The sequence below is a fragment of the Siphateles boraxobius genome, unplaced genomic scaffold, assembly GCF_051911475.1.
Source record: "Siphateles boraxobius isolate OS27281-9 unplaced genomic scaffold, OSU_SipBor_1 1, whole genome shotgun sequence".
Lineage (NCBI taxonomy): Eukaryota > Metazoa > Chordata > Actinopteri > Cypriniformes > Leuciscidae > Siphateles > Siphateles boraxobius.
Genome location: NW_027508699.1, coordinates 9,408,949 through 9,433,832, shown reverse-complemented (window position 1 = coordinate 9,433,832; position 24,884 = coordinate 9,408,949). Strand labels below are relative to the sequence as shown.

General features: G+C 41.7%; 1 protein-coding gene across 1 annotated transcript in view; it reads right to left on the bottom strand.

Moving 5' to 3' along the window:
* st6galnac3 (ST6 (alpha-N-acetyl-neuraminyl-2,3-beta-galactosyl-1,3)-N-acetylgalactosaminide alpha-2,6-sialyltransferase 3) overlaps positions 1 to 24,210 on the bottom strand; it is a 127,442-nt gene extending 103,232 nt beyond the window's left edge. Inside the window, exon 1 of the mRNA XM_077200979.1 lies at positions 23,997 to 24,210. Within this exon, the coding sequence (XP_077057094.1) occupies positions 23,997 to 24,014 (18 nt within the window). The 5' untranslated portion in view covers positions 24,015 to 24,210. The remainder of the gene's footprint in view (positions 1 to 23,996) is intronic.
* Between the last annotated feature and the right edge of the window lie 674 nt (positions 24,211 to 24,884).

Here is a 24,884-nt window from a genome sequence, read left to right as displayed (position 1 = left end):
AGCTCACCTGTAGGAGACAGACACAGCCAGGAGGAGGAGCCAGGCAAGGCCGTGACACCTGTCAGTGACTACTTCAGACTTTTACGAAGCTAGCGCTGCTCTGTTTTGGGCAGGCTTTATAGTTTCCTGGTTCATGACGTCACCCGCCTCTGACGTTCTGTCACACCATTGGACTGATTTTACATGTGCTTCAAGACGTCATAACGCAAAGCGTTCCCTCAGCGTCAATCGACGCAGCGTCTCATTCCCTCTTCAGGGAACCGAGGTTACAGTAGTAACCGAGGCAATTTCCTTGCATAAATTTTAATCATGAAAGATGCATTTAGGTTTTTCAACTACTGGCCTTGCATGAATAATACAGTGTTTTAGTCGTTTTCACGGATCAACTGAGGATAAGGCATGCATGTAAGGTTTATATTCTGACTGATAAGTATGGAGATGTTGTAAGTTATCTGAGGCACTCAGTTGCAAGATAACTACCGAACACAAGCCCCTTCCTTCCATCACACTCTTGGTAGAAGACTCAGATATATTGCCCCTTTTATCTCTTTTTTTATCCCTCTCTCTCGTTTCAAGTTTTATTGCAAATGTTGCGAGAAACAACTTGTGAATAATACTTCTTTCTGTATTCAAGGTCAGTAGACCTGGGAACAGTCTAGGGTGTCAGATAAAATGTTTTCCAATAAAAAAATGTATGTATGTACAGTATGTTAGGTGGGTATATTATGGGATGTTCAGGAAGACCAATGTGGATGAAGATGAACCCGAGAGTGTACATAAAAGGTAGTAGGAGGCCTTATCTAGAATATGTTAATTTGCTTATCCAATCAACTTTGTTCAATGATAAATAAATATGTATGATTTTATTGAATAAATACTCTGTTTTGCTTAGAGCTCATTTTGTAGCCCGCAGAGATATGTTTCGGTCATAAGAGAGACTACCCTGTATCTTGATTTAAGAAAAAAATATTTTATTTAATGTTTTACCATCGAGTGGCCTGACTTTAATTTTATTGGTGAATTTCCACCACAGTGTAGATTTGGTAAAGATATTTCCACTGGAATATCTGCTGTAATTGTCACAATTCTGTTTGTTTCCAAACATGTTAGGTATCACTTTATGATGGTCCTCTTTAGACATTCTGTTGATTTTAAGTAACTTTGCAACTACATGTCACTTTGCAACTTATTAGTAGTTGTATTAACTTAGAGTATTAGTGGACTGTCTGCTTAATATCTGCTAACTCTTTATTTTGATGCTCCCTCAACAGACAATCTGCTGACTATAAGTATCTTTGCAACGGCATGTCGACTTATTCTACTAACTCTTAACCCCTTATTCTCTAACCCTTAAACCCCTTATTCTACTAACTCTTAACCCCTTGTTCTCTAACCCTTAAACCCCTTATTCTACTAACCCTAATCCTACCCCTAAAAGTCTACTGAACTAATAATGTAAGAAGAGTTAGTTGACATGTAAGTGCAATGGTATAGTCAACAGAATATCTAAAGGGGACCATCAAAATAAAGAGTAATCACTTGTTTTATTAACAGAAACTTAATGTGTTGTTGATATAAATAAATAACCACAATTAATTTTGTTAATCCATCAATGATCAAGGATCTAATTTGGTATCTTCTTCAAAAAAATGTGATGTGAAAAAAATTAAATAATGGTCATTTTCATATGCAGCAAAAAGTCATTGACATGTTTCCCGATTTAATCAGCCTGCAAAGCACCATTTTACCCTAAATATAATATCCACTGTATTGTGCCAATTTCTGCAAAAATCATTCGACGTGTGGTTGTCCACACAAATCAGTTTGTACCTGACAAAACATTTTGCAGTCTATGACATTTTCAGGGTTTAGTCTAAATTTGACAAAACAATTTGGAAATCCAAAAGTGTTTGCTATAGCCTTTTTATGTCTTGTTCTGTAAGATGTTTTGTCAATCCGCCACCTATAATAATCTCAGTCACCTTATAACTTACTACAGCCGACACAGTCAGTGATTTCTGTGCTGTGCTTTCCAAGGCCAAGACAATGTCTGTCAGCTCTGTGTGTGATTAATGTGAGCACTGGGCTGTTCTCTGACACCCTGCACTTAAAGCAATTGAGCACCATTATTCCTGGTGAGGGTCACACAAAAAAGGTTCAAGTTCACTGATGTACTTCCTAGGCTTTGTGTTTTGGTATGACCTGGAACTTTGCCCGGACACATATATATCAGCTCAGTTGCTGCCTTGTGAAATTATCGTAGCTTTTTTAGATCTAGGACGCTGTGTACTCGAGGCAGGTCCCTGGCAATGACCATCTGGTTCAGGAAATAGCTACACTGTCAGAGAGATACTAAGCCAGTACTGAAAACACTGTATGATATCTGGCAAAGTGCAATGCGAAATCAAATGCTTCAAATGATTTTTATTGCAGGTTTTGAAATCTATGACTTTTCCATGATGAGAAATAGATATAGAAATTGTGAGTGAACATGACATTTAAACATTATAGCTTCCCATTGACACACTATGTAGCCTTCTAGCAACATAATGACCCTCAAAAAAATTAAAAATGTCAAGATTCATTTTATCCAAGATAAGTGAATCAAATATTTGTTTTAACATTATATAAAACAGAGGTTTAAGTATCAACTAAGAATGGCTCCAGCCAATCTTCTAATTTCTTACTACTAAAAGATTGAAAAGTCAAGTTAGTAAATCTATTTATTCTCTGAGGGCGAGATTAGTGCTTGAACACCACAGCATCTGGATTTGTTCTGGAAAATTCACATGGTGTCACTGCTTAAATAGACATTTCAAACTATTCCTTTGAAAAATAGTGCCATGTCACTTAGGAGCTTGAGCTACAGTACAGTGACTAACACCTAGGCATACATACTTTGTTAAATTCAAACACACAAACTGGCATTTTTCTCTGTCAAGGTCCAGGTATTAGATGTCAGTCAAGTCAATGAAGATATCTAACCCTGTGAATATAGAATTACACATAGTTTTCTTCCAAAAAGACTCCTTTCATTGAGGACTCAAGGACAGGTTCTATGGGAAGACTACAATGTAGACAAAAATACAGCTTATCAAGTGGAAAAGGAAATCTCAACTTACTCCCTGATGTGAGCTAGTTTGGCATGGAATGATGGAGTAGCCTATATCTGATCTTATTTCAATAACACAATGCAGAAATAAGTCAGAATGGCTTGAATTGTGAAAATTGTGCCCTCATATTCTATAAAACATTTGGTATCTAAAGAGATTAAACTAGTTTAATGATTTAATGCATTATGCAAGATGTTTATCACCATAATGTGATTTCTAAAAATCGGTTTTGATCGGAACTTTCAGAACGGTTTTTGGATTGGGGGAAATCTACACAGACAAACTCCACACAGAAAGTCCTTCTGTCTCAGCCAGGACTCGAACCTGGGACCTTCTTTGCAGTAAGGAAACAGTGGAAACCAACTGAGCCACCGTGCTACCCAGGGCAATATATATACAGGACAAAAAAGAACCAAACTAGAAACAGGTGAGCATAATCAACAAATAAAAGGTCATGATGGACTGACAAACAAGAGGAGAAACTTTAAAGACACACTGAAGTTGCTATGGATAAATGTATTTGCTAAATGCGTAATTGAATTAAAGTAGTCCATATGACTCACTAATATTCCAAGTCTTCTGAAGCCGTACAAAACTTTTGTGTCAGGAACAGATAGCAGTGAAAGTATCTTAAATGTAATATAAAATTACAAAGCTCACCGGCAAAACTTGAACGTAGATGCATCTATAAATGTTTTGTTTTTTTAAAGGCACAACAACGTCTCACCAGGAACCACATGAGACTGAATAAGTAACACATTTTCTGTAAAGCTGCTTTAAAACAATATGTATTGTGAAATGCACAATACAAATTAATGTGAATTGAATTGAATTAATTAATGAAAATAGGGCTGTCACCAACGGGTTTTTTGGTAATCGGTCGATCAGTTTCATGATTAATCGAGGAATCGGATATTTTTAGTGGTAGTAAAAATAGACAAACGGGAACAATAAACATTAAAATTACTTTAAAAAGTAACATACGCATAATAACAATGAGGAAATAATAATTGGTTCAGATAAAATATAAAAAGCAAGTAATCATATGGTTTTATTGAACAACACTTAAAATACATAATGTAATAATAATGATACAAACATTATCAACGTATGTACATTACATATTATATATAACAAATGCCTGCAGAGGGTGCCAACTGTGATTGTTGTTGTTACAATTTAGAGCATGATCAAATCCTTATTTAATATTGATCAAATAACATTTAATTCAAGCATCCACTAAATTTGGCCACTACTTTACGATAAAAATGCAACAGCCACTGTAATTTCTTGGACAAGAACATGTGGAGATCAAAACATGCAAACTCTGAGCGAGGGGTTAAACTTTAATTTTAAAATCACGATGAACAACAGTTTGCATATTTAGAAACATATTATTGATGTATTCTCCTGTGTTGGCGTAGGTTTATAAATTGGTTACCGTACAAATATGATGAAATGGTGCACACTGCGTTCCCAGATGAACGTCATAAGCAACCCAAACTCACAGCATAGGCCTATGCAGAGAAGGAGTTTGTTAACCGAGCTGCAGAGAGGCGCTCCATGCATGCAACAGTGCCACACTTTACTTACTGTGAAACACATAGCGTATTAGACTTGCGCACACTTAGCGCATTAGACTTAGACTATGCGTTTCCAAATGCATCTCATTGGGAACTCAAACAAACAGCACATGCAGAGACTGAATTTGTGTGGAGCAGCATAAACTGTGAACGGAGCCGCTCTGAGACAAAATAAATTGATTTTACTAAATGGTTTTAATATATCGATTAATGCAGCCTTTGAAAACGGTCTAATAATGCAGTTCATGGATTCTTGTCTTACACTTCCACTTCCAGTATTTTGCCGGTTAATCGAAAGTATTTTTTTTATTTTGATCCTTTGTTTGGTGCTTGTCTTATGAGTCAGACGACTTGATTACTTAATTACACCACTTACGACAATAAATGTTGAGAACTTCAACATCAACTTCAACGAGAACTTCTCGTTGCAACATGAACTTCATCAAAATAGCTTTATAAACTTCCAGTTTTTGAGGAAACATTGATTTAGCACAAATGAAAAAAATTTTGGTATCCAAAAGCCCAGCATATAAAAAAGCCTTTCTTTGCCTGACTTTTATCTGAAAGGGACATTGAAAAATACCGTTTACAAATTCATCTAAATCAAAAGTGACACTTGGGTTCACGGTCCAAGATGTCACCATAATTCATCACATATTGTTTATAATTATGTGGATGGAAAAATACAGTACAATAATAAAAGCAATAATAACTGATCTGCGTCATTCACTGCATATTATAGGGTTGATTAATTCTGTGCTGATTAACCACCGAGTCAAGCCACGGAGGAGAAGAAATATTTAAAATCTCATTTTTATTAAATGAATACTTGATTTGCATCAAATTAAAGAATAAAAAAGTGAGCTGCAATGTCAACACTAAATGATGACACCAGATTTGCATATCACAATCCAAAATTATCCATTAGAAATTAAACTTTATTAAAGAAGGTAAACAAAATTCGGTCTGGATTCACATCTGTTGTGTGCACATGGATCAGAAGTGTAAATCCTCAAACAGCCACACAAGCAGATGCCTACAATATCTCTCCCTGGCCTGCTCACATTCCTGTTAAGCTACTTACCCACATCAACAATGTTACCATTCCAAGCCAGATTAGCAGTCAAATGAGATGTCATTCACTTCCTGGCCTAGTTGTTTTTTCTCCACCTTCTAAATAAAGCCGAGCTACCATTACAGAACTACAAACATCCAGACAACAGAGTTCTCGTTGGACATCTGAATCAAAGAAGGACTAAAGTGGACTTAGTAATGGGTAATGCTTGGAAGGTCGTCTTCTTGGAAGGTTAATGTGTAAAGTGCTTGCTAATCCGTTTTACCTGCGACCTTTTAAGCTTGGTTTTAATAAACAGCAAAACAAGTGCTTCGAAGTGTTGCATGGGCCAAACCCAGCCAATATATATATATATATATATATATATATATATACATACATATATACACACACACACACACACACACATATACAGTGGATAGTATAAGTGAACACACCCATGCTAAAGTTGACTAAAAAGAGGAATAACAAATCATCTTTTGGAAATTGATCTTAATGCCTTAATTAAAAAAATGAGGAAAAATCCAACCTTTAAGGACACCAATTTTCTTTGTGAATGAATAATGTATTGTAAATAAATAAATGTTCTTCCTTAAAATACAGGTTGCATAAGTCAGGACACCACTATGTTAAATTCCCATAGAGGCAGGCAGATTTTTATTTTTAAAGCCAGTTGTTTCATGGATCCAGGATACTATGCATCCTGATAAAGTTGCCTTGGCCTTTGGAATTAAAAAAGCCCCACATCATCACACACACTTCACCATACCTAGAGATTGGCATGGTGTTATTTCAGTTAGGTTAAAAGCTGGTATGATTTGCATTGAGAAATGATCTTATGGAAAGTACTCCATCTAGGTATGGTGAAGGGAATGTGATGATGTGGGGCTTTTTTAATTCCAAAGGCCAAGGGAACTTTATCAGGATGCATAGCTGAATCCATGAAACAACTGGCCTTTAAAAATAAAAATCTGTGAGAATTTAACATAGGGGTGTCCTGACTTACGTACCCTGTATTTTAATGAAGAACATTTTTTTTTTTTTTACGATACATTATTCATTCACAAAGAAAATTGGTGTCCTTAAAGGTTGGATTTTTCCTCATTTTTTTAAATTAAGGCATTAAGATCAATTTCCAAAAGATTTTTAGTCAACTTTAGCATGGGTGTGTTCACTTATGCTAAGCACTGTGTGTGTGTGTGTGTGTGTGTGTGTGTGTGTGTGTGTGTGTGTGTGTGTGTGTGTGTGTGTGTGTGTGTGTGTGTGTGTGTGTGTGTGTGTGTGTGTGTGTGTGTGTGTGTGTGTGTGTTTGATGTTACCATAGGTAAAAAATGAAAATTATTATAATTATAATATACATTATTCACATATACAGTGTTCACCTTTCCATGAATAACAGCCTTAAAATATCTGTTTATCATACAAATCTATCACTTGGTTTCAGAACAATTTGAATAGAGCACACAAGGTTGTTTTTTTTGGGTCATTTATGGAGCTTGACAACCTACATAGGAAAGAACGTCCTGGTTGCGTATGCAACCCACCGTTCCCTGAAGGAGGGAACGGAGGACGTAGTCGACGCCGACTGAAATGGGATCTCGCTAGAGAGCCTGTCTTCTTCGAGTACTATTGAACGAGCCAATGTAATTGGCGTGCGTGATTCGCATCACACACTCCGCCCCCGCGGCGCGGGTATAAATACGGAAGTGGATGCACGCACTAGTTGCTTTTCGCTGAGGAGCCGAGAGTAACCCGGGGTCAGCGGTGGTCCAGCGGTAGTGGCAAGGGGACTACGTCCTCCGTTCCCTCCTTCAGGGAACGGTTGGTTGCATACGCAACCAGGACGTTCCCTTTCAGTCGATAACGTCGGACGTAGTCGACGCCGACTGAAATGGGATCAACCATTGAACACGCCACTAACGCTGCCACCTTCCAGTGCCTAAACCAAAGCCTCCTGATGCCCCCGCCAACTTAAGGCGGGGAAGGACAGGGCTTAGGCCAGGGAAGTCACTGCTGTTCCTACAGGACCACTGGGAAAGCGTTCCCCGTACGTTGGAAGGAAGGGACGCTGCGGAAGCCACATCCAACCCGAGGGAGGTAATGTGGAGAATACACATATGAACTGGGCGGAAACCGGGCAGTCTAACATATGGAATGTCACTGGGGTGGCTCCAGCCTAAGACGGGGGGAGACACACCGGACAGTGACGGCAGAGAGACTCTGCCGAGGGAAGACACGGGCTCACCGCAGGGAGCCGTATCGTGGAAGAATACACATATGGGGTCACCGAAGGGACCGCAACATATGGACCCAGCCTAACACAGGTTCCACACTGCTTACGAGTGGTAGGCCTAACACCAGACGTTCCGCACGTCCGACGTCGGAGGGGTGTGGAGGAACTCAACAGGGTTCAATTTTAAGGGAACTCAACTGGAGTAGAAAGGCGCACGTATCCAGTCCATAGGAGGGGAATGGCGCAGCAAGCCGACACTTGAACCGGGCTCACGGTGAAACTGGCTTCATGAGAAGGGAGCCCACGGGAAGCAGCGGTTCAACTAGGTGTCGTCCAGCCCCCAACTCTAGAATCTGTTTAGCAAAGTATATCGTCAACGCCCAGGCGGAGCACTTTACACTCATCATAGAGGAGCTCAACACCTAAGTGGACATGTTGCATCTCGGATCTTTGCCGAAATGAAGGCAAGCACTAAGTGCAACTTTGCATGGAAACAGCCTTCCCTCTCTGCTGAATTCCAACAGATATTTGAAGAGCTGGTCTGAGGTCTATGACTTGCATTCTGTACACGTCCAAGCGAACGGACAGAGAAGCCAGGGCTGGATCTGCCTCCTCCAGGGCAGCGCTTGCAGGCTCACCACCTGCTCCTACTACGGGAGAGGTAGGAACCTTGGGCACCATCCGAGCCGGGGTCTCAGCTTGTGAGAGTTAGCCGGCCCAGACTCCAGGCACAATACGTTGACCGAAAGCGAGCAAGTCCCTACCCTCTAGTAGAGACCACGCGAGCAGGAGAACTGATATAACAGAATTTTTAACTCACTGCCTGCAGTGGCTCAGGGGCGGTCTCTGCAGTGCAGTCGCACCAGGGACAAGGCCCAAGAGGATAAAGAGGGACACAAGGATTTACAAGACCTTGCTCCTCAGGAACCTGACGATCAGAACGTGCTTCTGCCTACTTCTGCAACACGATGAGCGTCGTTTAAACACCGAGGCAACATCATTTTGAGGGTGATTTAGGAAAACAGCCTACTGCAACCCATTTTGCAGGAAAGAGAGCACTGAAGTGATCGAAAGCTTTCAGGATCTCCTCTGGAGAGAAGACGCACTCAACGACTAGGTTCCACTTCTAAAGGCGTAAGCACGCTACCCCAGTCTAGGGGGTGCTCGCAGAAGTGATGGTAACTATCACACATTCTTGTGATAGCCACCTGAACCTCCGCGTTCAGATGTAAGACCGCCCGGAATCCCCGGGGGAAGAACGCGTGTGCCATCGTGCCCCGCCCCCGAAGAGTTTTCCGGGGAAGTCAGGAAGGCTGTTGATGGGAGCCAGGTCTAGTTGGGCCAATAAGGGGCAACTATGAAGACCTGTTCCTCTCCTGACTTGGCACGTAGGTGCAAGTGACGGGCGCAAAAGACAGGAGCATAGCTCAACCCAACATGTGAAGATCACTGGGCTTCAGGAGCATTTTCTGCTCAGCACTTGGGTGTGACAAGTTCACTGAGCTTCAGGAGCATTCCTGCTCAACACCTGAGTGTGATAAACTCACCGAGCTTCAGGAGCATTTCTGCTCAACACTTGAGTACGAAGAACCTCACTGAGCGACAGGAGCATTTCTGCTCAGCACCTGAGTGTGATAAACTCACTGAGCTTCAGGAGCATTTCTGCTCAACACTTGAGTGCGAAGAATTTCACTGAACGACAGGAGCATTTCTGCTCAGCACTTGAGTGTGACAAGTTCAATGAGCTTCAGGAGCATTACTGCTCAACACCTGAGTGTGATAAACTCACTGAGCTTCAGGAGCATTTCTGCTCAACACTTGAGTGCGAGGAACTTCACTGAGCACCAGGAGCATTTCTGCTCAGCACTGCGTGTGATGAATTCACTGAGCTACCTGTGATTGACTCACTGAGCTACAGGAGCATTGCTGCTCAACACCTGAGTGCGATGAACTTCACTGAGTCTCAGGAGCAATTCTGCTCAACATGAAGAGTGATGATTTCACTAACTTGAGAAGGCGCAAGGCGACCATGAGTCGCAGTCACTTTTAGAAGGCTCACTGGGGTTAAACGCATTTCTGCGGGCCCCTGGGGCAGCTGAGACCCAGTGTTTGTCCAAGGGTAGTCCGCTCGGTTTACCCAAACACTGGCGGAAAAATAAAACCGGGGGGGCAACTGAGCGGCCCCGGAATGGTCATGACCCAGCCGGCCCCAGGGGATGGAGTCTCCACTGCCCTGGCTATAACTGTCGTGAGGCTCGATGGCGGCACGATTGAGTAAGCGGGAGGAGTGGAACAAGGCGCCCTCAGAAGCGTCTGACTCCAAGGAGGAGGTGACGGGTGAGTTTGTGACATGCAGGGGAAGCTTGCGCAACGGTCGCAATGTCTAACAACTCGAGGCACGAATGCCCGTGTAGTCGGGGGTCGCCCAGGCCCCCGTTAAAACACGCCCTTTGTACATGGCCCCTCTGTTGAAGAGGGTTTGGCAGCAGACCGGGATGAACTATAGTCACACAGGGTGAGCTGCTCTGCCACGGTCACCTCGGGACTCGATCGTGACGCTAGCGCTGAAGCGGTCACATATGGAGGAAGCCAAAGGCTGCGACTACAATATACCCCAGGAGCCTCTGAAAGTTCTTTCAGTGGGACCCTTTCTCACTTCAACACCAGCTGAACACATTCTCATTGGAGAGACATGTTGGACCGAGTACCTCTCCAAAACTAAGAAAGAGATACTCAGCCCGTGGGCGAGACTACTCTCTTCCAGTTGACCTGACGACCCAACGGGCTCTGGAGCACTCGCGGGGAAGGACACTGTACTGATACTCCACCCTTAGACGCAACACACAGGATGGCCTGCGGTGCGGGAGGTAGAGATCTGAAGCACATGTCTTTCAGGTCAAAGCTGCAGACCAATCTTGGGCCAAGATGGTCACGACCCACCCCCTAGTAGCACGAAGAACGAGTTTACAACTGGCCTTCGTACCGGCTGGAGGAGCGGCTATATCAAATCCTTCGCCAGCAGGATAAGATAAGCACGCACAAGTCAGGAGCACTGCTCAACACTCGGTGTGATGAATATCACTGAATTTTCAGGAGCACGTCTGCTCAACACCTAATGTGATGACTATCACTGACTTGAGCGGGGTAGCCGAGCCTGAGGTGGGGCAGCAAAGTAGAGAGAGTGGTGTTAGTGTGCTGTGCAACACTTACCTGTCTCCACAAGCGGCAGGGGGCGCGTGAGAAGGCGGATGACCGGGTCCTCGAACGCACCAAGCTGCCTGCTGGCGACCAAGGGGGAGCTGAGGGGTGTAAGGCTATACAGGGTCACACCCGCCAGACTGGCCCTCTTGGGACCCAGGAACAGATGAAATTGCTCTCTCTTTGAAGTGTGGGTACCGCTTGCTCCGCTTTTTTTTTTTTTTTTTTAGGGAGCCAGCGGCGGAACAGACACACACACAAACAAAGGCTCCACCCGGGGGGAGGGAGTGATCGTGCCACTCCAAGAGCATCTCATCCATTCCTGGGCGGCCCGCTCCGGAATGCTTCCGCTGTCGCTTGCCACCTGGCTTGGCAGCGCCTGGAGCGGGCTGGGCGTCTCTACTGCGGCCGGCTCCATGCTGAGGCCTGGGTGGAGGCTGCTGCGGAGGGCCAGCAGGAGCGGCGGCCGGAGAACACCCACGGCGACGAGCAGGCGGAGGATCTGCCACCGGCGGCGGGTGGAGGCAGCAGCTGGCCACCGGGGCAGGATGTGCCGGATGACCTCCGTCTGCGCTTGAGCGGCAGAGAACTGTTTGATGCAGTTCTCCACCGCGTCGCCGACCAGCCCAACCTGGGAAATTGGGGAGACCAGGAACCGAACCTTGTCCGCATCCGCCATACCAACCAGGCTGAGCCAACGAAGGCGCTACTGGACCACCAAGGTGGACATCGCCAGACCGATCACGCACGCTACGACACCCGTACCCCGGAGGGTGAGGTCGGATGCAGTGCGGTGCTCACCTATGAGCGCACGGTCTGGATTACCCTCGTGCATGCCATGGGTGCCCTAGCCTGCAGCAACGCCATGGCACGCAAGAGGAAGGGGCTTGCCCACAGGCCTTGTAAGCTCCACCCGTCGGAACAGACGAAACTCACAGGCCTTAGGGGGGAGACGAGGATCCCCCCAAAAGACAGCGGCCGCCGGACACAGGTGCACCTGTGTCGACAGACCGCTCCAATGGAGGGACACCTCGCAAACCTTCACCGTTCCTCCATCAAGGGTAATGAGGGGGAAAAGCTATTCAGGCAGTTTCTGGCAGAGAAAGATGCTGTTCACCACCTGATAAGCTCTCCATGCATTTCGGGAAAGAAAGGCACTGGGGCGGCGAGCTGAGAACCAGCGCGGCCCGCCCCAAGATACCAAACTCCAGATTCCAACCGAGACTGAACGGGACACGGTGGAGGTTCCACTCGAGCCCGGCAGCCTCGGCGGCCCGTTTCAGCATAGCTGATAATTCTGGATCCGGCTCGGGCAACATTGAACTCCCGGAGGGAGACAATGCAGCCGAGTCATCATCTCTAGAAGTCAGCTCACCCTCCGATGCTGCAATCGGCGTCCTGTCCTCCAGGGGAGCCCCGAGTGAAACCGCTGGCCCACCCATTACAGATGGACCAGCAGACAACACAGGAGGCTCCAGTGGTTGCAGTGGAAGGGAGGAGTGAGGAGCCCACAGGGAATGGTTACCGGGCGGGACATCCAACACTATCCTCCGGTCACCCATCCCACACAGCACCCGAGGGTGGGGCATGGTAATGGGGACTCGCTCTCCGCGAACGGAGGCGAGTCTCGCCCTCAACACTGCGACAGTCATGTTCCCACAGTGAAAACATGAGCTGTCCACAAAAGCTGTCTCAGCGTGCTGTAAGCCAAACACGTGACACAGCAGTTGTGACCATCAGAGAGAGACAGGGAACGACCGCACCCAGAAACGCACGGGCGGAATGACATCTTGAAAAAGACGCAAACGCACCCGTGTTGCTCTTTCAGAAAATAGGACCGTCACCAGTGCCGGAGCACACAGGGGAATGACCGCGGCAACACTGAACAGAGAACTGAAACAGTGAAGCACTCACTTTTCCGCCCTCTAACCAGCCATCAACACACACAAACATTTAGAAATTTGTTGCTGTTAAAACAGCAGTTGAGAGCTCAAAGCTCGCGATCACCGCTGCACTCGCGCTGTAGAACACCAGCACTGGGAGAGTCTTCCTGAAGAACACCGACACACTCGCTTGTTGTAGACAACAGCACTCTCAGAGACATCAAACGATCGGCTCCGAAGCGAAAGGCAACTAGTGCGTGCATCCACTTCCGTATTTATACCCGCGCCGCGGGGACGGAGTGTGTGATGCGAATCACGCACGCCAATTACATTGGCTCGTTCAATAGTACTCGAAGAAGACAGGCTCTCTAGCGAGATCCCATTTCAGTCGGCGTCGACTACGTCCGACGTTATCGACTGAAAGGGAACTATGTAGTGGCTCTTTAAAAATGCCTTTTTGTGTGTACCACTGAAAATATTTAAGAATACAGTAATGGGACAACATGAAGGTGAGCACATTTTCATTTTGGGTGAACTATTTGTGGTCAGTAAGATTTAATAAATGAATATATTTAAGCATTAAAATGATCAAAAGTTACAGTAAAGATTATATTTATCCTACAAAAAAAATGATCACAGTTTCTTCAAAAAAATGTAGCAGCACAACTATTTAAAATTTCTGAAGGATTATGTGACTCTGAAAACTATAGTAATAATGCTGGAAATTCAGCTTTGCATCACATACATAAATTTCATTTTAAAATTATATTAAAATAGAAAACAGTTATTTTAAATGTTTTAAAATATTGCACATTATTAGAGTTTTTACTCTATTTTTGATCAAATAAATAGGACATTGGTAGCCATAAAATACTTTTTCTTACCAAGCCACACACAGTGCCATTAAAATGTATAATGCACCAGATGAACAGTAAAGTAATTACATGAATGGGAGTTGGATAAGTCTACTCCCTAAATTGGCTATATGTATAAACTTGGTGCTGGTCATATAATTAGAATATCGTCAAAAAGTTGATTTATTTCAGTAATTCCATTCAAAAAGTGAAATTTGGAAATTATATTCATTCATTACACACAGACTGATATATTTCAAATGTTTATTTCATTTAATTATGATGATTAAAACTGACAACTAATGAAAATCCCAAATTCAGTATCTCAGAAAATTTGAATATTACTTAAGACCAATACAAAAAAAGGATATTTAGAAATGTTGGCCAAATGAAAGGTATGAACATGAAAAGTATGGTTATGTACAGCACTCAATACTTAGTTGGGGCTCATTTTGCCTGAATTACTGCAGCAATGCGGCGTGGCATGGAGTCGATCAGTCTGTGGCACTGACAAAACTGGCAAAAGGTCATTGCTAAAGAGGCTGGCTGTTCACAGAGCTCTGTGTCCAAGCACATTAATAGAGAAGTGAAGGGAAGGAAAAGATGAGGTAGAAAAAAGTGTACAAGCAAAAGGGATAACTGCACCCTGGAGAGGAAACAAAACCCATTCAAAAATGTGGGGGAGATTCACAAAGAGTGGACTGCAGCTGGAGTCAGTGCTTAAAGAACCACCACGCACAGACGTATGCAAGACATGGGCTTCAGCTGTCGCATTCCTTGTGTCAAACCACTCTTGAACAAGACACAGCGTCAGAAGCGTCTCGCCTGGGCTAAAGACAAAAAGGACCGGACTGCTGCTGAGTGGTCCAAAGTTATGTTCTATGATGAAAGTACATTTTGCATTTCCTTTGGAAATCAAGGTCCCAGAGTCTGGAGGAAGAGTGAGGAGGCACATAATCCACGTTGCTTGAAGTCCAGTGTAAAGTTTCCACAGTCAGTGATGGTTTGGGGTGCCGTGTCATCTGGTGGTGTTGGTCCACTTGTTTTCTGAGGTCTTTTTTTAGGAAGTTTTAGAGCACTTCATGCTTCCTGCTGCTGACCAACTTTATGGAGATGCAGATTTCATTTTCCAAAAAGACTTGGCACCTGCACACAGTGCCAAAGCTACCAGTACCTGGTTTAAGGACAATGGTATCCCTGTTCTTAATTGGCCAGCAAACTCGCCTGACCTTAACCATATAGAAAATCTTTGGGGTATTGTGAAGAGTAACATGCGATACGCCAGACCCAACAATGCAGAAGGGCTGAAGGCCACTATCAGAGCAACCAGGCTCTCATAACACCTGAGCAGTGCCAGAGACTGATCGACTCCATGCCACGCCGCATTGCTGCAGTAATTCAGGCAAAAGGAGCCCCAACTAAGTATTGAGTGCTGTACATGCTCATACTTTTCATGTTCATACTTTTCAGTTGGCCAACATTTCTAAAAATCCTTTTTTTGTATTGGTTTTAAGTTATATTTTCGGAGATACTGAATTTGGGATTTTCATCAGTTGTCAGTTTTAATCATAACAATTAAATGAAATAAACATTTGAAATATATGTGTTTAATGAATGAATATAATATCCAAATTTCACTTTTTGAATGGAATTACAGAAATAAATCAACTTTTTGATGATATTCTAATTATATGACCAGCACCTGTATATATATATTTTTTATTTTAATTTTTTCATAGTTTGCTATGCTGAATAATTTCAGATTGCATTTCTCTGCTTTTGTGTATGTCAATACAATGCCTATTTCTGGCTGTTGGACAACTCAGAAGTTAAACCTCTTACAATTAGCCTAATAGAATTGAGTGTAATCCCATCCAAACTGTCTGTTTCTCGTCATCTTACTGATAATCTCTGGACTTAGATTCTTGGAGTCGTTAATACTTTCTGAAATGTTTAACATGTTTGCAACCCATTTTGATTTCGTTTAAGTCTAAAAACAACTCATGTCATGCAGCATACATTCTTTAGAGTGTATAAACATTGTGTTTGGATATAGATCCATATAAGCAGTGCCGGCGGTATGGGGGGGCATTAGGGGGCAATGCCCCCCCAAATGTCTTTTATGCCCCCCCAAATTGAATTATGATATAATTTACAAAATAATATCAGTTTAATTTAATTCACATTTCAGTGAGAAATAATACAAATATATGTCTACAAACTGCTCATTTAGCTGAAAATATAATAAAGCCAACATAAAACCACAGTGTGGAGCTGTGAGGAAACCCCCCTGCCGCCCCCCTCAATCACTTGCACGTTAATACATGAATGAAATGACTTTCAGTTGGCGCGAGATTCCTGGCTGCATTCAAAACAAAGCAAACAGATGAAAACTGATAAACTGTTTTGATAAAGGTAACTACATGATGCTTTTTTAATAGTAGGCTACTGTAAACGCTTATGTTGCAAAGCAGAATAAAGATGTGTAGCTTTTTTTTCTCTCTTCCGCCAGTGAGATAGCAGTTAAACTACTATCCTGTCAGTGAGAGACTGTGTGCATGTTCGTTAGCTTTGTTTATAATAAAGCTGTGGTCAGAGTCGGTCTTGCAATTTTTTTATAGGCCTATTTAACCCTTATTTAATCAAATTTCTTAAGAGTTGCACGTCTTGCAACAATGTGTAATGGTTTATGTGTTTATTGTATGGGTTGCATCACTTCATGGTAATAGCTAACAGAAAAGGCAGTAGCAATAATAAATATAGGATATCTGATATCCGAAAAAAAGTCCCCATACCTAGTGCCCACCCATCGAATATAAATGCCCCCCTGCTGAGCGCAGTCTGAAGCCGGCTCTGCATATAAGACATCCTTCCTATTTGAAATGCATTACAATTTTTGTGTCTACATAATCTATCGATTAAAATCAGTGGGCAAATTAGTCAGAATAAACACAAAGAAAATAATCTAATATGGATTTGCTACAACAGTTTTTACCATTAATGGGGAACTTGGCAACTCTAGCCATTTCTTCACTGATTTTCACTTTTGTTGTCGCATATTGTCTCAACAAGCTCCCCCTACAGCTGTGGGGTGTATATTTCACAACACTGTTGTAAAAACCCCTTTCTACCGCTGCTCATCTGCATTTGTTATGGAGCCGGCCAACTTTATCGTGTGGAGCTATGCCTACCGAGGTGGGTAATGCATCATACACCGTATCATATGGCATGTGTGTTAATGTCAAATTGCCGTAAAGCAGTTTGTGTTTCTCGCTCATTCTCTATTCTCTTCAAGTCTTCTCACGAGACTTCCTATTTCCAACTTACCGGGACGTTAATCCTCATGTTGCAAGGTTGGTTTTCCGCCTGGGAACGTTGGGGGGAGCGGAGAAAGTCACCATTCTCACCAGAACAGGTTATTAAACCATCCAAATAATTTCTAAACGGTTTTAAGTTGAAAAAGTTGCCAAGTTCCCCTTTAATTACTTACATAATTTGTACCATAACAGTTTCTGTTCTCCAAACAGAAAATATACAGATCTCAACAAAAAATAATATTTAAATCAAGATATGGTTTAGTGTAATAATCAAATCACAAAAGGCAGTAGTTGTTTATACTTAATTCAGTTTAATAAATATAGTCTGTTTTGCTGCATGTTCAGACTGAAGCGTGCCACTGTGTTCATTTACATCTGTGCATCTGTGCAGCTCATGATCTAGTGTTTTCCTCCAAAATAAAAGCTGAAAGAAAATAGCAGATACTAGGGATGCACCGATTCGGAAATTCTGGGCCGATACCGATACCGATGTTTAACATAACAACTTGGCCGATGGCCGAAACCGATGTTTTTTCTTCTTGCTATTTATTCCTTCTTTTGTGCCAAGGAAACATACAAGTACCTCCACTTCTGATCATTAGTGACATAAGTCACGTGCTGTATCTCTGGCCTACTTCTTAATAAGAGCATGTTTTTCTTTACAAAGATAAGCATCTCTGCCTTGTCACAGCAAAGCCTATTTCTCTTTTCATCCAAGACATGAGACACAGAGCTGAATAACCGCTCACTCTCGGTGCTGGTGCATGGCGCACTAAGGTATTTGCGTGCCATTTGTGCGAGTTCAGGTAAATGCAGGTGGTTATTTCTCCAATAGCAGAGTGCGCTCTCACCTCTGGGAATAGTGGTCTCTGCCAGGAAAATACCCAGTTGTTGGGATACAGAGGTACTTGTCCTCTCTGGTCCATTTTCTTCCAGAATCTCCTCAAACACATCATGCAGGGAGGGCCCTGCTCTGTCGGATCGGTGTGCCTCAAGTGTGCCTCAACAGGTGTGCCTCAAGTATTTCTCGAGCGTGTTGTTTAACATCCTCATCAAAGTAACGATCCTTGTATCTGGAATCCAAATAGGTGGCAATGCAAAACATGGGATCGTACTGGATTTGATCGAAGCGTCTATTTACAGCCTCTAATAATGAGGTCTTTGTTGTTTTAACGCCGTGGTCTGTGTCAGCCTGCTTACTCAGAAGACGTCTCAGGGCTGTCACAGAGGGGATGACATCTGGAGTTGATGCTTCTGATGAGCTAACTTCTCTCATCAATTGTTCAAATGGGGAGAGGAGTGTTATAAAGTTTTCAATTAATTGCCACTGGTGCGCACTTAGAGTGGCCGGGAGGTCGTAGTCTGCGGCATATGTAGCAAGTGCGCGCTTTTGTTCCAGCAAGCTCTCCATCATATAAAATGTACTATTCCAGCGAATGGAAACATCTTGCTGTAGCGTTTTTGGTTTCATTCCCAATTGGATCTGCACAGCCTGGAGACGTGAATAGGCGAGGGGTGACTATTTGCCGACGATTTTTCGGCAAATAGCCACAACATCCGTGAGGCTGCGCTGGCTAAAAACACCGTCATGAATTGCCAGTTGCAGTGTGTGCGCCATGCAGCCAAAACTAGCCAGACCACTGTCCATCATAGCTTTCGTCATATTCCTAGCATTATCTCTCACGACAGCATGCACTCTGGTTTTGTCGATTTTCCACGTCTGGAACATTTTTTCAAATGCCTCCGAGATGGCAGATGCTGAGTGGGTACCTGCGAACTCCTGGGAGTGCAACACTGCCTTCACCAGGTTGAAGTCCTTATCAATCCACTGTGCCGTGAGGCTAAGCATGCTCACAGGGCTTACATCTGAACTCCATATATCTGTGGTGAAACTGATTGCAGCGATGTCGCAAGCCAGTAACTCATGAATGTGCGTGGGCACAATGTTATCGATTTCGGGGAGACAGACCTCGGCAAAGTGACGCCGGCTCGGCAGCGTGTAGCGTGGCTCCATAAACTTCATCAGACTCCGAAAACCCACGTCCTCCACTAAAGAGAAAGGCCGATCATCTAAAGCGATGAACTCCATCACCTTGTTTGTTATTTGTTTCGCTTTGGCGCTGTCTGGAAGCAGCTGTTTGGCTTTCTCAAACGCCGTGTCAATTGAAGTCTGAGTCTTACCGAGGGTTTGCGCTTTCTTGGCGGCTTCATTTTTCCGTTTTTGGTCAGCTTGCAGATAATCGCCGTACACCGCCTCGTGCCTGCTTCTCAAATGTCCAATGAGATTTGTTGTGTTAAATTACTTTCTAACAGCCCCCCCTCTTGAAATTTCAATGGAACACGTATTGCAAACTGCAAAACGCTGATCTTTCTCTGAAACTGTTAAATATTGCCACACGACTGCCATCTTCTTTGTTTAATCTAAGTTACTGAGGAGAGTGCGCGGGCGCCCTCTTCCGTCTCGGTATCTCTCCCCGCCCAAATAAAAAGAGGGAAAAAAGTTTCTCATGAGCACAGTGTTCATGACACATATAAATGGTAAATGGTAAATGGACTGCATTTATATAGCGCTTTCACAGACCGAATGGCCACCAAAGCGCTTTACATAGTTGCCTCACATTCATTCAGTTGGGGTTAGGTGTCTTGCTCATGGACACCTCGACACTTGGTCAGGTGGAACCGGGGATTGAACCACCAACCTTTCGGTTTGTAGATAACCTACATGAACCACTGAGCCACTGCCGCCCCTATAATACATTCACACGGATCCGTGAAAACGACTAAAAACGCTGTATTCTGCTGCCAGGCCAGTAGATGGTGATGAAACACTATAGACTGAACATGTAATACGCATGTTTCGTGTTTTTGTTGTTTACAACAAATTCGTTGCACGATGAAACATGTTTTCAAAAGTTTGCGTTTTCAGGCACCCAAAACAAGGTTGTCGTGTAAACAAACGGCCAAAAACGCATAAAAGGTTTTACGTTTTTAGTTGAAATCGTTGTAGTGTAAACAGCCCCTCAGTGTAAAGAAAATGTTATTGATCTACTTTTTCCACTATAACGAAACTTATGCAATAAAAAGGTTAAATGGAAGTTCTTTATGGAACCATAGATGGCAATAAAAAAAATTTATTTTTAAGAGTGTAAAATAAAATATTTGAATTTGAATAAAATGAAATATTTTTATTTCAATAGTAATATATTGTTGTTGGATAGTAATAATTATTCTACGTATCATTATAGTCTCATTTTTTTAGCTTAAAAACACCAGTGTTAATGTAATGTGCACTTAAACACTATCAAAACTGATGCAAGGAGGAGATCCAGTCAGATGATAAAATTTATTTAATTTCCTTAGCATCAGACGATCAAATAATAAATGAGAAATACTAATATTTCATCCATAATGAGGATTGAAAGATTAATAAAGAAACATACCATGTTAAAATCACTTCTAATATTTAAAATAAAATATAAGTGACAGTATACAAATCTTGCCCAAGGAAAAGTAAAGTTTTTGAGAGATCTCTTTTTGAAAAGACAGATCGCAAAAAAGAGCCAGGTCTGAGTCCAAAGGATAGACTGACCTGTACAGAAACCTATCTCTCTCTTAGGCAGTTACTTAGCGGAACAGAGCCAAGTTCCTCTTTTCATAGTATATTGCAGCGAAGCATATATGAAACATATCTAGCTTTTACGGTTTTGCACCCTAGGGTGAGACCATATGGCGTTCTGGACCAAATGTGACAGCAAAATCGTTAATCTCAATACAAATACAAAAAGGAAAGAAACTGCCCCCTTTCCCCCATTTGCAAGATGTCTTTTCTGTAAGCTTGATAGCTAAGATAACATCCCCTTTTTATCACTTTAACTAAAACATTCGCTTCATTGTGTCTGTCTAGTGGAAACTTTTAGACTCCTGCTTTGAACATACATTTCAAATGATAATAATGATAAACACATCAAACTATATAATTTTGATTACATAAAATATAATTGATTAAATTATATTTAAAATATAATGATTAAATGATAAAACAAGACATATAAAAAAATCTTTTTCTGATTCATCAACAACTAAAAAGAGGTTTCAGACCACTTTAAAGTCCAGATCCAAGTAAATGCAAAGACTCTATTTGTTCAAATTTCACTGCAAAGGGTTTGGAGCTCTTTTTTGCTAAACACCCAAATTATTATTGAATCAACCTAAATATATTAAGTTAAAGTTACACCAAAAAAACAAAATTAATTTGTTAGACAAAGTAGAAAGGTCACGGTTGCAGGTCTTTTGTGCCGACGTGCAGAACTGACCACTGCAGCCATGTGAGCTGGACAACACTGGAACTGATTCTCAGCGATTACAAAGAGGCTCTCAGTGCCACACTGCACTCTGACCAGCTCCTGAAGGTTACATTACCATCACAAAACCGTCCAGAAGTACAGCAATGTGCTAATACAGAACTCCAACACTTCACATCTACATAAGCAGGAACATACATTTTTTATGATCAGCTTTAAATAGTTAATCCGTCTCTCTTCTTTGTTTACTGATTTCTGTCTGATGCAGACGTATAGATTAAGGGTGATGATAAAGCGCTGACAGAAGCACCTCTTTATCAGACAGTACAGTCAACTGAGGCACACGAATCTCCTGATTATATGTCTTCAGCTTCCACCAATGGCATAGAACATTATAATTTAAACCGAAATTGTTACTTGTTGAACATGCTTGCTCTGTCACAAGACATCACTGCTTCTTTCAAACTGTTAATCACAGGTTTTGCAATCACTGTGAATAATCACAAAATCAAAAAATGCACTATGCACAGTCTGCACACTTTTACACAGCTGGTTCCCTAAAAATTATTTCTGCGCCATTAGTGTCACCAAAAAGAAACGCAAGACAATAATTGTTTTCAAACAAGTTTCCTGAACACAACTCTCTGCAATTTGTCAGACACACAGATAGCTCCGCCCCCAACATGGGTCAATAATGCTGTTGTCAGGCCGGTTGGGATGCTCAAACAAAGCAATATTTTGTTATCACAAATTAACTAAAAAAAGGTTGTCTTTGCTTGTTACGATGGTAAAATATTGAAAAAAAATGCACTTCTGCTTTAATACTGGTTGGATCACAATGGTGAACAACACTAGCTGAACAAAACTAGTGTTTCATTTTTTTTTATTTTTTTTTTACTAATACAAGATGGTTATAAAAAGGGAATTAGAAGTGTGACAACATTGGGATTTAAGGCTGGAATACACAACTTTTATATACAAGATGGTTATAAAAAGGGAATTAGAAGTGTGACAACGTTGGGATTTAAGGCTGGAATACACAACTTTTATATACAAGATGGTTATAAAAAGGGAATTAGAAGTGTGACAACGTTGGGATTTAAGGCTGGAATACACAACTTTTATAAACTAAGCAGATTTTAAAACTTTGTAAATGGTTACAGAGAAAAACTGGGCATCGTACACTAAACGACAGAGGATCACACACTGCCAGACTTTCAAGTCGTTCCCAACACAACAAACCCACGAACTGTATGAGTTGGTACAACATTTTAAATTTAATTACTTAACGACCATTAAAAAGTACATTATATATAGTATGAATATGTGTGAATGAATTTCCGACATACTTCACCGCCATGTTGTTACTGTCACGTGACCTTGCATCAGTTGCATTGCTTCACCGCCATTAATAAATCCTCTCCTGTTGCCTCATGGGATAGTCTATCGAATGCACACTTCAAAATCTCACCGGAAGTAGTAGATCATCTGGGGACTTTTTTCCAGTTATAATGGTAAGAATTTGATTTCAGGACAATGGGTTCTAAAATCGCTCAAAATAATGTTTTCAGACTATGGAATTATAGACTGCTGAAAATTCTGTTTTTTTTTTTTTTGTTTCATCGATGTGTCCAGACTCTAGGCTAAAGTTGTGTAGTTTACTTCAGCCTTTAGTTGAATTAATGTTCTTTTCTCTTTTTTAAAGGAATATCATCATTTGTTTGGTATTAAATAACTAACTTTCTTCAAACAATGTATTGCCCATGTCAAGTTTCACAGTTTGCAAAGAACATTTTTTACAAAGCAAAGGTTTTTTTAATGATTTTTTTTTCCTACTTCAGACTGACCAAACAACAACAGAGATTCGGTCTTGAAGGTTTATTGTCCTTTTTCAAATCACAGTGGACAATATTCACCCTAACAAAATAAACCCTGAAGCCGCATATATTATGAGTAGTGGTCTCATGATCCATGAAGGTAATCATTTGTTTTAGAATAGAAGGTAGCAAAACCTCCAGGAGATATGATATATGACTTTACATCACTGTTTGTAATAAAGTGCATGTAACGGGGAAACTTTGTTGCATTTGATGCCTCTTACAACGATGGTATGCAGAATCAGACAATCGGTGTTTTTGGATACATTAAGGTCTCAGCATTGCATAAACCAGCATACATCAAGTAAATGTGCTTGTAAAGTGTAAGCAGTGAACTGAAAGATCACACGTGTCGTCGTCGCTCTTGAACAATGTTCCAAGACACAGTTACATTCAATAAAAAAGCACAGAGATATTTGCATTAACCCTCCGTTTCTCGCTGCACGCTTCAGATTTTTAAATACCAACATTGCGAATAATGTAACTGAGCAGCACATTAATGCGCATTCATACATACATTACAGAATATAAAGCGAGGCAAACAATCAGCAGCTCGACTTACCTTCCACATCCAGGCCATCTTAAGACTGAATAAATAGCTCGTAGCGTTGAAGTACTCGAATCAATCTACACACGAAAAGGCCAGTATTGGCTGTTTAATGGTTTAATTATATGCGCCATGGATGCCCGACGTTGGTAAGTCGATGAAAAATTTCAGTAAATATTGTGGAGTACCGTTATTCATGCTCTATTCCCTGATCTACAGAGCTCGGGTTGACGTTCGCTCCTATTGGCTCGTGGCTACGAGAGCCCCGCCCCCTTTATCATGTGACTGATTTTTCATCCCAGTGCTATTCAGTGTAAGGGTGATCAGTGATGTGTTTTACTATTGTTACAAAGAGAGTGTGTTTATGCAGTACTCAAGAAAATATATAGTCATAACACAATCATTGTCTTTTTCTGAGATAATTTTTTGTTTCTGTTAGAAAAACGAATGTGCTCACAGTATTATTGCTTGTAAATACAAACAGTTAATGTTATAGTAGGCTACAAAAGTATCATGTCACAAGGATAATCAAAAATGTTTTGTCAGATGGGGATACAAAATGTGGATAGATTATAGATATTAAGTAATTTAAGTTTTGATCGATTAGAGAAAGAAAAAAAGAAAAAAACAGTTGAAATGTGTTTCAAATATAAAATAATTACAATGAATTAAAGAGAAATTACCATTGAAATCTAAAATTGTGTGTTTGTAAATTTGTTCAAATTTGTATTCAGAAGTAAACTCAACCTGACAAAACCTCCAATAACCTTTTTGGGAATGTCCTTGTTCGAAAAAAAAGTAAATATAAACACACAGTAGATTAAATTGAATTGTGAATTCAATTTAACTGTGTGTGTGTGTGTGTGTGTGTGTGTGTGTGTGTGTGTGTGTGTGTGTGTGTGT